Source organism: Eubalaena glacialis, chromosome X (genome assembly GCF_028564815.1).
Source record: "Eubalaena glacialis isolate mEubGla1 chromosome X, mEubGla1.1.hap2.+ XY, whole genome shotgun sequence".
NCBI lineage: Eukaryota > Metazoa > Chordata > Mammalia > Artiodactyla > Balaenidae > Eubalaena > Eubalaena glacialis.
Window position 1 is genome coordinate 138,198,515 of NC_083736.1, and position 14,421 is coordinate 138,212,935.

Sequence of the window (14,421 nt, forward strand, 5' to 3'; positions counted from 1 at the left end):
TAAATCAGAGACACTTCAGTGAAAAAATGAGCACATCTTACTTTATGTAAATTACACCTCAATAAAGTGTATTAAAATGGAAAAGTTCAAAAAGAAGAACAAAAAACCCCTCAAATAAATGATATTATGCAGCGATTGCAGACGTTGCAATGACAAAGGTAAGGGTATAACCATGGAAGGGGGTGCCTGAGAGATTATGAAGAACAAGGTCACTGGAGGAGAGAAAGCCAAGGATGTGAGAGGACAGAGTGTTGGAAGGGTCATTTGTGTAGATATTAAAATCACCAAGAATTATGATAGGCATAGTGTTGAAGAGTGTGACAATGATCCAGGAAATAAAATCCTTAAGAAGTAAGGGAAAGTGACCTGGGATTGGGAAGACTACTATAATAAAGAGGGGTAGTGATTGGTTTAGTCTGATTTTATGAGACAACCTAGATATTTCTCTGGATGGGAGAGATAGAATGGTCTGGAAACAAGAATGAGGAGCAAGGATATCTAAAGACACTTACCCCATCGCCACCCTCAGTGGTAATAGAAATGAGGAAGAAAGGGGAGCCACTCCTTGAGAGGGCTATAGCTGATGTTGTCTCCTGATGGGAGATCCAAGTTTTAGACACCTCAATCTCAACATGTCCCAAAGTGAATTCTTTCCCTTTTCTTTACTCCACACACTTACCTACTCTTTAGAGTTCCTAATCCTGTGAATTGCACTGCTATCTACTTTGGATTTGTGAATTGTGTTCCCCCAAAATTAAAGTGTTGAATCCCTGTCCCCCAATGTGATGGTAGTTGGAGGTGAGGTGTTTGGGAAGTGATTGGTTTAGATGAGGTCATGAGGGTAGAACCCTTACGATGGGATTAATGCCCTTATAAGAAGAAACCAGAGCTCTCTCTCTTTTTCTTTCTCTCTTTCTTCATCTCCCCCAACAACCATGCATATAAGGTCACAGCAAGAAGGCACCTATCTATAATAAACCAGGAAGAGAGTTCTCACCAGAAACTGACCATGCTGACACCTTGACCTTGGACATAATTCTTATTTTTTGGTAAATTTTCCTTTTCCTGGCAGTGAGTACAACAGAGGAAATAATGTTTATTGTTGCTCTTTTGTGGCGTCAGGGAGTGAAGAGGTATGGGAAGAGGCAACCACCTTGGCAGCTGAATTTCTTTTGTAACAGAAGTCAGGCTAAAGATCCAATCATAACTGGGGTTAGTGAATGGAAACTTGATTAGGCAGGAAGAGGAATGAAGCCTGATAATAGATATAGCAGGAAGGGTGGGTTGCCTTTGGCAAAAGGAAAGGCAAAACAGTGAGGTGTGGGGGAAATGCAGCACAATTTTACAGGAAAACTGAATTTTTTTCTGTTTATAATAATGCTGATTTAAAGTGCCACTACACAAAATGTATGAATATATAATGGAGAAAAGACAGGCTCTTCCATAAGTGGTGCTGGGAAAACTGGACAGCTACATGTAAAAGAATGAAATTAGAACACTCCCTAACACCATACACAAAAATAAACTCAAAATGGATTAAAGACCTAAATGTAAGGCCAGACACTATAAAACTCTTAGAGGAAACATAGGCAGAACACTCTATGACATAAATCACAGCAAGATGTTTTTGACCCACCTCCTAGAGAAATGGACATGAAAACTACCACGATGCGGTCATTCACCAAAACAACTTTTTCTCTTTGCGTTTGTGATCTATGTTTCTAAACATGAAAAATAATAATGGCTGGAACATCTGACATTTATTGAATGTTTACTATGTTAACAACTACTGTGTCTTACAAATTTATTTTATTTAATGCTTACAATGAAGATGATCCTGTGAGGTAGGTTCTGTCACTACTCTTGTTTTACAGATGAGGAAATTGAAGCTCAGAGAAGCTGACTTGCTCAAGTACACTCAGCTAGACAAGAGTTGATGACCCATACACTCTTCTCATGTAGCTAATCCAGGACTGTCTACTCCACAATCCACACTCCTTAAACACTGATTTCTCCCATCTAATAGTTTTATTGGATTTTTTATTAATCAGTCTTTATAATAGTCTTTATGATAGTTCTAAGATAATTTGAAAATGGTCTGAACATTCAGAGAAGAGTATCATCTCTTTTTCTATTTTACTTTTATCAATAAAGACAAAAATATTGCATTCAGGATTTTGGCCCAAATGTTAGAGTCTATAATGTTATGTACAAATCTATGAAAACTTAATTTTAGACTGGTAGAGAACACAAAAACTCCATTTATCAATGAACAACAAACCAATAAGATAAACTCTGCATTTAGAGAAAACAAAATGTGTTCTTTTAGAAAATCCTTTGTTCTTAGTTGCTGGATATAAATCTTGCCCAAATCATTCAGAGTTGAAAGGCAATGTTTTCACTCACTCCATGGAACACATGGGGGTGTGTGATATAAATTCTTAATTGTGTCAGGAAAGGACTTACTTTCTTGTAGGGATCCCATCAGTGGAGTTGGGAAATTGTGGTAGGGTCCCCAGACATAGCTGGGGAAATTACAGACTCATTTAATCTTTAGAAAGATACCACATTATAAGGGAGATACAACTGGTAAACAGTAGCGCTTTTTAAATTTTCTCATTAACATTTTCACCCCTCTCAGTCCCTATTCCCCCTCTTCTATGAAACTTCTAGAGATCTTTGGAATCCATCTCAAAGCAAAGCAAAACAAAAACCCAGATCAGATGATACTCAAGGTTCTTCCAGAAAATCTGTGACTTGTATCAATGTCATTAGATAAGCTTACATCTAGAGGATTTCATCTAATGAAATTCTGGGAAATGTTACTAAAAAGTGTGCCAAATTGAAAACAATGAATTAAGATTATGCACAGCTATTTTAAGGGACTGGAATCTTGACCCTGCCATTTACTAGCTATGTGACCTTAAGCAAAGCTACTTAGCTACTTTTTGCTTTAGTTTCTGTAACCATAAAATAGGGTTAATAATAAACCACTTAGCACAGTTCCTGCCAAAAGTACTCAATAAATGATTAGGTTTTTAACCTGGAAGTTATTATTTAATTTAACATTTGCTCATCCAACGTGTGATTTCCTAAATTCCCCTGTCTAGATTACCACCCAAATTATGGGAAGTCTATGAAGATAAACACACAGATCAATGCCAACAACTGGTTAGAGGAGTTTGATTGGATTGAATAAACAAGTTTAGACAAAAGAAACTAGTTACCCTATGAAGAGACTTATTACCTCTGGTTTGGAATTGGTAGTTATAAAAAGTCAGTTAGGAAGTTAAGGCTTACTTATGTTGCGTCTGAGCAGTGACATGTTTTGCTAGAATCCAGAGATAGGAGAAGTAGCTCTTATGCCCCACAGTCAAGCAAACACCTACTTGGATTGTTTTGCTATGCAGAAATTCAAGAGTCTCCTATAATTTTGAAAAGGCTGGTTAATTATGTCCTTGTATATATGTGACCAGTTGTCAAATATTTTAAAATTATTGTAAAAGTATTACTTTGACCAACAGATGTTTAACCTAAAATTTGGTAAGCACACCTTATTTTATGTCTTTGTAGGCCATCAAGAGGCAATGTAGTTTTAGAGGCAAGTTACTTAAACCTTATTTCCTTAGCTTACTTACCTAGAAATCATGAGGACAATATTACTAAAGTTTTGAGTACTATTACCACCACTACTACTGATGATACTACTTTACTACTATTAACCTATCTTCTAAGTTGTTAGGACTAAATGAGATAATATACATAAAGTGTTAGAAGAGGGTTAAGCATGATATAAGAGTTTGTTATTATTATTACCATACTGAATACTTCCAATAGTCAATGAAAATATAGAGAAAAATAGTTAATATAAGCAAGGATTTAGGAAACTATGTAATTTCTACTTGGAATAACCCGTACAAAATTGTTTCTTTTTCTTGATGAGCTAATTTAGAAACACATGTTCCTTTCTCCTGCTTTAGGGGTTTTCCAAAGGGCTTTTCTGAAATGTTAAGACATTAAAAAAAAAAAAAAGCCAAGGCAAAATGCCTCCTACTCATATAACAGGCACACAGACTCCTGGCTTTTTTCTCCTCTAGTGTCCATTGGACCCTGCTGTGATGTTCATCCATTGTGGGAGAATTTTAGAAAGCTCTATTTGGACCATGTGTGGGAATGAGGCTCTCAGGCCATTCTTGGCCCTCTCCTCCCCACATTCAGGCCTTCCAAAACATATCTCATAAAACACAGATTATGAGAACTGGAAAGCCCTTGAGTATCATTTTGTCAGGCTCCTTTATTGTACAGATGGAAAAACAAAGAGGGAGAGAGGGATTTGTCCAAGGTTACATAGGAAGTCACTAATAATACAATTTACTTGTTCTAACTACCAGCAAGTCTAGTTGCCTTTCCACCATATCTTCTTGCTTTTTTCAGATAGGATGTTCTTCTATTGTTATATAAGAGCAGCCAAACACCCAGGTATTCTTCTAGGACTCAGAGTAAGTATAAAATTACAAAATTATTTCCTATCTCTAGCTGAAATGTTGACTTAAAAAAAAAAAAAGCTGAGGTCCAGTATCAAGGAATAATACATTCTGTATGCTCTCATTATAGCTAGAAAACTTACCTTCACAAAAAGCTCAATTTCAGGGTCTGCTTGACTGCTGGGCCTCGGGTCTGCCATCTTTCTGTTTTTATTGCCAGTTTTCAGCCCCCTGCCTTCTGTGCAGTCCACAGTACTCACAGATTCTTTAATTCCAGTTTTATCCAAAGGCTTAAATGAAGGTTGTGCTTTAAGAGGAAAGTCCAGCTTGTAATAGTCAGAGCTGGGCTAGTCTCTCTTCAAGAGGTGCAGAAAATTCTAGATGCTTGAGAGTAACTCTTGAATTCGTTTTCTTTCTTCCTCTTGACCTAACATTTGAATCAAGGAGGAGCCGATGGCGTGTGTATAAACTGGTTGGCTAGAAGGGTGGGGGTGTTTCCAAAGAGGCTTCAATGCTATGAGTCAGCAGAGAGAAACACATACACACAAACACACACATGAAGTTTCAATATATCAAGCAGACCAGATGTTCTCTAGAGCTTCCCTTTGAATCCTGGGCTCCATGCCCAGAAAATGGCCTCTTATGCTGTTCTTATAACCTGACAGCAGCAAAAATCTCTTCCAGGGAAAGGCCACAAATGACTCGGGTTTTAGCATTGAAAAGGATGTTTATCTAATGACACTGTCTAAACGTTGGTTTAAAAAAAGTGGGCTTCCCTGGTGGCACAGTGGTTAAGAATCCGCCTGCAAATGCAGAGGGGACACGGGTTCAAGCCCTGGTCCCGGAAGATCCCACATGCCGCGGAGCAACTAAGCCCGTGCGCCACAACTACTGAGCCTGCGCTCTAGAGCCCACAAGCCACAACTACTGAGCCCACGTGCCACAACTACTGAAGCCCGCGCGCCTAGAGCCCGTGCTCCGCAACGAGAGAAGCCACTGCAATGAGAAGCCCACGCACCACAACAAAGAGTAGCCCCCCTCGCCGCAACTAGAGAAAGCCCACGCACAGCAACGAAGACCCAATGCAGCCAAAAATAAATTAAAAAAAAAAAAAGAAGTACACTTCATCAAATGTCTACACCCTCAATTCTACTGCTGACACAGCCAGATTTCCCTTCTGGGTTGCAAATTTCACTTCTCTTCTATAATCAGGGAATGTCTGATGGGTCGGTTGAGTCTGGGGGCTTCTTTTGCGTGTCCCACCTCATTCTCTATTTCTGGGAAGGGTGGATTGGGAGGGATCACTTCCTGGTTTTGGTATCTGTATCAGGAACCGCAAGCGGTTCTGTATCTCTGCTTGTCAACCCTGGGAACAGCAGTAAAACATCCAAATTGGTCACTCACTGTCTGCAGTGTTTTTGGCAGCTGTGTTTTCTGCCTGCCAGGATGGAGGGTGGGTGGAGCTGTGGGCCCTGGATTAATAAACCCCCTCGGATGGGAAACGTCTCTTTCTGCTTGGAGCCAAAGTGAACATAGACCCACCAGTTGGGCACCATTGTGACCCTCTTTCTACAACACCAAACGTCCCCCATGCTCATATGGGCTGTACATGTACCTGCCATTGCCCATGTGTAAAGAATTTACAGGATGAGAGGCTTTGGGCAAAACCCGGTCTCTGCCACAGCTGCAGGGTTTAGGCAAGGAGTGGCCACCGGTATGAATGTGAGTGTTCTTCAAGGCGTGGGACCTGTTGATTTCCCACATGGTCAATAGAGTGAGAGGGAAATTCTGATAGACATCTGCTGAGCTGACCTTGTGGGTGAGTATAGGGCTGGTTGTTTGGCAGGACCTGGTGGATGTGTTGGCCATATGTTTACTCTGTTCGTTCATTCTTCCACTCCAAAGACAATCAATGAACGCTTACTCTGTGCCAGGGTGCTGCTCCACTCCCAGAGGTTAGCAGCACAGGAGGACAGTAGGTTTGAGAGGACAACAGGAGTTCAACTTGAAGCATGTGAAGTCTGAGGCGTCCTCACTCTTCCCCATTCCCAGTATCTAATCAGTACAAAATCTTGTCACTTCCGCATCCTGAATATTTTTTTAAACCCATCCACTTCTCTTTGCCCCCACGGCTACTCAGAATTTCAACCCAGCAACATTCTTTTTCTATTAAGTTTTAAAATTTTTATTGTAAAAGACCCAAATCCCTGCTTGACCCTCAGCCCTCATGGGAAAGCCACCATAACCACGGCAACAACGACAGCATCAACAACATACAACAGCCCAATGAGCTCTGTATGACCCCTAATAAATTGTGTCAATTGACACAAACTTAATTTTCTCTACTTCCCAAAGTGTTTTTAAATTTTTGTTTTGAGATATAATTTACACATCATAAATTTGACTCATTTTACGTGTACATTCAAGGATTTTTAGTAAATTTATCAAGTGGTGCAACCATCACTATAATCCAATATTAGATATTTCCATCACCTCAATGGCACCTCTCTCTTGCCCATGTGCACTCAGTCCCCATTACCACCCTAACCCCTGGGAACCACTAATCTGCTTCTTGTCTCTATGGATTTTCCTATTCTGGACATTTCATATAAATGGAATCACATAGTATGCAGTCTTTTGTGACTTGCTTCTTTTTACTTAGTGTGACATTTTCAAGGTTCATCCATGTTGTAGTGTGAATTGGTACTTCGTTACTTTTGATGGCCGAATAATAATATATAATATATGTATATACCACCTTTTGTTTATGGACATTTGGGTTATTTCCACCTTTTGGCTATTGTGAATAAGCTGGTATGGACATTCACGCACAAGATTTTGGGTGTACGTATGTTTTCGATTTTCTTGGGTAGGTACCTAGGAGTGGAATTGCTGGTCATGTGGTAACTCTATGTTGAACTCTTTGAATAACTGCCAAACTATTTTTCACAGTGGCTGCACCATTTTACATTCCCACCAGCAGCATATGAAAATTCCAGTTTTTCCACATCCTAGCCAATACTTGTTATTTTCTGTTTTTATTTATTTTTTTATTGTAGCCAGCCTAGTGGGTGTGGAAGTGGTATCTCATTGTGGTTTTGATTTGCATTTCCCTAATGATTAATGATATTGAGCATATTTTCATGTGCTTATTGGCCATTTGTATATCTATTTTGCTAAATATCTACTCATGTCCTTTGCTATTTTTAAATTCGATTCTTTGTCTTTTTGTTATTGAGTTGGAAGAGTTCTTCTGGAGACTAGACCCTTATCAGATATATGATTTGCAAACATTTTGTCCTGGTCTATGGCTTGTCTTTCAATTTTCTTAACAGTATCTTTTGAACAGCCAAGGTTTAGAATTTTTATAAGGTCTAATTTATCAGTTCTTTTCTTTTATGAATTGTGTTTTTTGGTGTTGTATTTAAGAACTCTTTACCTAACCCAAGGTCATGAAAATTTTTTTCCTCTATTGTCTTCTGAGACTTTAATACAGTTGTCTCTCAGTATCCATGGGGTTATCCATGGGATCAGGGTCCCCATGGATGCCAAAATCTGAAGATGCTCATGCCCCTTATATAAAGTAGCATAGTACAGTCGGCTCTCCACATCTGCAGATGCAGAAGCTGTGGATTCAACCAACTGCAGATCAAAAATCTTTATATCTCTTACATTTAGGTCTCATTCATTTTGAGTTAATCTTTGTGTATGGTGTGAGGTAAGGGTCTAAATTCCTCTTTTTGTATGTGGCTATCCAATTGTTCCAACACCATTTGTTGAAAAGACTATCCTTTCCCCCATTGGATGTCCTTGGCATCTTTGTCAACAATAAATTGACCATAAATATAAGGGTTAATTTCTAGATTCTCTGTTCTGTTTCACTGATTTATATGTTTATCCTTATGCAGGTACCATACTTAATAACTGCTTTATAGTTGGTTTTAAAATCAGGAAGTAAAAGTCTTTCCACTTTTTTTTCTTTCTTTTCAATGTTGTTTTGGTTATTCTGGGGTCTTTGCATTTCCAGATAAATTTTAGGATCAGCTTATAAATTTCTGCAAAAAAAGTCTGCTGACATTTTAAGGAATGTGTTGAATATATACATCAACTTGAAGAGTATTTAATCTTAACAGTATTGAGTTTTAACATCCGTGAACGTGAAATGACTATCCATTTATTTAGATTTTTTATCTTTCCTCAACAGTATTTTATAGTTTTCACTGTACAAGTCTTGCACTCCTTTTTTTTTTAAAATAAATTTATTTATTTATTTATTTATTTTTGGCTGTGTTGGGTCTTTGTTTCTGTGCGAGGGCTTTCTCTAGTTGCAGCGAGCGGGGGCCACTCTTCATCGCGGTGCGCGGGCGTTTCACTGTCGCGGCCTCTCTTGTTGCAGGGCACAGGCTCCAGACGCGCAGGCTCAGTAGTTGTGGCTCACGGGCCTAGTTGCTCCGTGGCATGTGGGATCTTCCCAGACCAGGGCTCGAACCCGTGTCCCCTGCATTGGCAGGCAGATTCTCAACCACTGAGCCACCAGGGAAGCCCCCTTGCACTCCTTTTGATAAATTTATTCCTAGGCATTTTATTTTTTGATGCTGTTATGAATGAAAATATTTTAATTTCATTTTTGGAATGGTCACATTAGTATATAGAAATAGAATTGATTTTTTAAAAAGAAATTTTTGTTCTGAAATAACTTCAGGTTTACACAAAAGTTGCAAAGATAGTACAGAGAGTTCTCATACTTTCCTCACTCAGTTTTTCTTACCATTAACATCTTATATGGACATGGTACAGTTGAAAACAATAAGAAACCCACATTATTACATTATTAACTAAATTCCATACTTGGAGTTCACCATATTCCCACTAATGTCCCATTTCTGTTCCAGGATCCCTTCCAAGAAATGACATCACATTTCGTCACCATTTCTCTATAGTCTCCTCTCATCTGTGAGAGTTCTCACTCTTTCCTTTTTTCTTGTGATATTGGAAGTTTTCAAGTACTGGCCAAGTATTTTGTAGAATGCTCCTCTATTTGGGTTTGATGTTTTTATCATGATTAGACTGAAGTTATTGGTTTGGGGAAGAATACTCTAAAGATGAAATGCTCTTCTCATCACATCATCATGGGGTACATGGTATCAACATGACTTCTCACTGGTAAGGTTAAACTTCATCATCTGGCCAAGGTAGTGTTTGCTAGGTTACTTTATGTAAAGTTACTATCCCCACCTTTTCCATACTCTATTCTTTGGAAACAAGTCACTAAATCCAGCCCACACTCAATGCTGGGGAGGGGAGGTTAAAGATTTACCTCCTGAAGGGGGTTCTAACTACATAAATTATTTGAGCACGCCAAAATTACAACTATTCACAGAGCAACTATTGATGAGAATGACATGAAGACTAGCAGAGAAGATCTGAAAGGAAGAACCACAACAACACGGGTAGAAGGGGTGAAGATGTGGTATAGTCAAAACCCATACCCTTGTGGTAGGCAACCCACAAGTGGGAGGATACTTACAATTACACAGCTTCTCGCCAAGGACTGAGGGGGTCTGAGCCCCACATCAGGCTCCTTAGCCCGAGGGTCCTGTGCCAGGAAGACAAGACCCCAGAGCATTTGGCTTTGAAGGCCAGTGGGGCTTACTTTTGGGAGAGCCAGAGATCTGTAGGAAATAAAGACTCCACTCTTAAAGGGTGAACACAAAATCTCACATGCTCTGAGACCCTAGGCAGAAACAATAATTTAAGAAAAGCCTGGGATAGATCCACTTGCTGATCTTGGAGAGTCATAGACATAGACACTGGCAGCAACCATTTTGGGGAGCTCATTCTCAAAATGGATCACAGACATAAATATAAAATGCAAAACTATAAAACTCCTAGAATATAACATAGGAGAAAACCCAGATGACTTTGGGTATGGTAAGGACTTTTTAGATAAAACACCAAAGATGACCCATGAAAGAAATAAGTGATATGCTTGATTTCATTAAAATTTAAAACTTCTCTGTGAAAGACCCTGTCAAGAGAATAAGACAAGCCACAGACTGAGAGAAAAATATTTGAAAAGGACACATCTGATAGAAGATTGTTATCCAACATATACAAACTGTATATACTTTGGTGTGCATCCTTTGGGTGTAATGTCTGTGTCTTTATTTATTTATTTTTTTGCATGTAGATGTCCAGTCGTTTCAGCATCATTTGTTTAAAAGAGTATTTTTGTTCCATTGTCTTTTCTTTACTCCTTTATCAAAGATCAGTCAACTATATATATAAAAAATATATATATTATGTATAATAACAACAAATATTTATTGAGACCCAGTGCACTCCAGACTTCTCTTTATTTGATTAGTTGACTATATTTATGTGGGTCCATTTCTGGGCTCTCTGTTCTATTCCATTGATCTATTTGTTTATTCTTTCACCAATACCACACTATCTTGATTACTGTAGCTCTATAGTAAGTCTTCAATAGGATAATGTCAGTCCTCCAACTTTGTCCCTTTCCTTCAATATTGTGTTGGCTATTCTGGGTCTTATGCCTCTTCATATAAATTTTAGAACCATTTTGTTGCTATCCACAAAATAACTTCCTGGGACCATTGGGCTTTTTTATTAGGTTGTTCAGTTACTCACTGGCAAGTTTAAAGATATCTATATCTTAAGAGTAATTTATCAGATAAGTGACATGAAAATATTTTTTTCTATCTGTGGCTTGTCTTTCCATTCTCTGAACAATATGTTTCACAGAGCAAAAGTTTTAAATTTTGATAAAGTCCAATTTAAAGTCTTTTTATCTTTTAAAATTGTAATGTCATACCTAAACATTCTTTGTCTAACTCAAGGTAATGAATATTTTCTCATGTTTTCTTTTAGAACTGTTACAGTTTACATTTTACATAAAGGCATGTGATCAGTTTTGAGGTAACTTTTGTGTAAGGTATGAGGTAAATGTTGAGGTTCATCTTTTTTTTTTTGCATATTAACCTGCAATTGTTCCAGCCCCATTTGTTGAAATGATGATTCTTTCACCATTGAACTGTTTTTGCACCTTTGCAAAAAATATTTGAGTATATTTGCATGGGTCCTTTTTGAGGTCTCTATTATGTTCCATTGATGTATATGTTTATTCTTTCTCAAATACTACACTGTCTGGATTACTGTAGCTTTATAGTTAATCTTGAAATCGAGTAACTTGAGTCCTCTGACTTTGTTGTTCCCTTTCAGAATTGTTTTGGCTATTCTAGTACATTGGCCTTTCCATGGAAATTTTAAAATCAGCTTGTTAATATCTACCAAAACCATTATGATTTTGGTTGGAATTTTATTGAAACTATAGATCAAATTAGGGAGAACTGACATCCTAAGAATATTGAATCTTCTAATCCATAAACATTACCTAACTCTCAATTTAATTAGACCTTCTTTGATTTTTATAACTTTTTAAAATTGAAGTATAGTTGATTTACAATATTGTGTTAGTTTCAGGTGTACAGCAAAGTGATTCAGTATACATACATATATATATATATATATATATATATATATATGTTCAGATTATTTTCCATTATAAGTTACTAGCTGAGAAAACTGGACAACTACATGTAAAAAAATGAAATTAGAACATTCTCTAACACCATACACAAAAATAAACTCAAAATTGATTAAAGACCTAAATGTGAGGCTGGACACTATAAAACTCTTAGAGGAAGACATAGGCAGAACACTCTCTGACATAAATCGCAGCAATATATTTTTTGATCCATCTTCCAGAGTAATGGAAATAAAAACAAAAATAAACAAATGGGACCTAATTAAACTCAAAAGTTTTTGCACAGCAAAGGAAACCATAAACAAAACGAAAAGACAGCCCACAGAATGGGAGAAAATATTTGCAAATGATGTGTCCGACAAGGGATTAGTGTCCAAAATTTACGAACAGCTCATGCAGCTTAATATCATCAAAGCAAACAACCCAATCAAAAAGTGGGCAGAAGACCTAAATAGACATTTCTCCAAAGAAGACGTACCAAGAGGTACATGAAAAGATGTTCAACATCGCTAATTATTAGCGATGCAAATTATTAGAAATGCAAGTCAAAACTACAATGAGATATCACTTCACACCACTCAGAATGGCTATCATCAAAAAATTCACAAACAGTAAATGCTGGAGAGGGTGTAGAGAGAAGGGAACCCTCTTACACTGTTGGTGGGAATGTAAACTGGTGCAACCACTATGGAGAACAGTATGGAGGTTCCTTAAGAAACTAAAAATACAGCTACCATATGATCCTGCAATCCCACTCCTGGGCATATACCTGAAGAAAAACATGGTCTGAAAGCACACATGCACCCCAATATTCACTGCAGCACTGTTTACAATGGCCAAGACATGGAAGCAACCTAAATGTCCATTGACAGAAGAATGGATAAAGAAGGTGTGGTACATGTATACAATGGAATATTACTCAGCCATTAAAAAGAATGAAATAATGTCATGTGCAGCAACATCAATGGACCTAGAGGTTGTCAGACAGAGTGAAGTAAGTCAGACAAAAAAATGCAAATATCATATGATATCGCTTATATGCGTAATCTAAAAGAATGATACAAATGAGCTTATTTACAAAACAGAAACAGACTCACAGACTTAGAGAACAAACTTATGGTTACCGGGGGGAAGGGTCGGGGGGAGGGATAGTTAGGGAGTTTGGGATTGACATGTACACACTGCTATATTTAACATGGATAACCAACAAGGACCTAGTGTATAGAACAGGGAACTCTGCTCAATATTCTGTAACAACCTAATTGGGAAAAGAATATGAAAAAGAATAGATACATGTATAACCGAATCACTTTGTTGTACACCTGAAACTAACACAACATTGTTAATCAACTACACTCCAATATAAAATAAAAAGTTTTAAAAAAGATATTGAATATAGTTCCAATACCATGCTGTTTTGATTACTGTAGCTTTGTAGTATTGTCTAAAGTCTGGGAGGGTTATGCTTTCAGCTTTGTTCTTTTTCCTCAGGATCGCTTTGGCAATTCGAGGTCTTTTGTGGTTTCATATAAATTTTAAGATTATTTGTTCTAGTTCTGTGGAAAATGTCATGGATATTTTGACAGTGATTGCATTAAATCTGTAGATTGCTCTGAGTAGTATGGCCATTTTCACAATATTAAGTCTTCCAATCCAAGATATCTTTCCATTTCTTTGAATCATCTTCAATTTCCTTTATCAATGTTTTATAGTTTTCAGTGTACAGGTCTTTCACCTCCTTGATTAAGTTTGTTCCTAAGTTTTTTTCTTATTTGTTTTGACATGATTTTAAGTGGGATTGCTTTTTTACTTTCACTTTCTGATATTTTATTGTTAGTGTAAAGAAATGCAACAGATTTCTGTATATTAATCTTGTATCCTGCTACCTTGCTGAATTCGTTTATTAGTTCTAATAGTTTTTGTTTGGAGTCTTTAGGGTTCTCTGTATAGAGTATCTTGTCATCTGCAAATAATGACAGTTTTACCTCTTCCCTTCCAATTTGGATATCTTTTATTTCTTTTTCTTATCTGCTTGCTGTGGCTAGGACTTCCAATACTATGTTGAATAGAAGGGGTAAGAGAGGCATCTTTGTCTTGTTCATGAATTTAGCTGGAACGCTTTCAGCGTTTCATTTTTGAGTGTTATGTTGGCTGTGGGTTTGTCATAAATAGCTTTTATTATGTTGAGATATGTTCCCTCTATACCCACTTTGGTGGGAGTTTTTATCATAAGTGGATTTTGAATATTGTCAACTGCTTTTTCTGCATCTGTTGAGGTGATCATATGGTTTTTGTCTTTTCTTTTGTTGATGTGATGTATCACATTGATTGATTTGTATATGTTGAACCATCCTTGTGACCCTGAAAGGA

At 37.5% G+C, this 14,421-nt stretch overlaps 1 protein-coding gene across 1 annotated transcript in view; it reads right to left on the reverse strand.

Moving 5' to 3' along the window:
* The window catches only part of CLIC2 (chloride intracellular channel 2), a 37,992-nt gene extending 33,068 nt beyond the window's left edge, over positions 1–4,924 (reverse strand). The window contains exon 1 of the mRNA XM_061179554.1: positions 4,628–4,924. Within this exon, the coding sequence (XP_061035537.1) occupies positions 4,628–4,684 (57 nt within the window). The 5' untranslated portion in view covers positions 4,685–4,924. The remainder of the gene's footprint in view (positions 1–4,627) is intronic.
* Between the last annotated feature and the right edge of the window lie 9,497 nt (positions 4,925–14,421).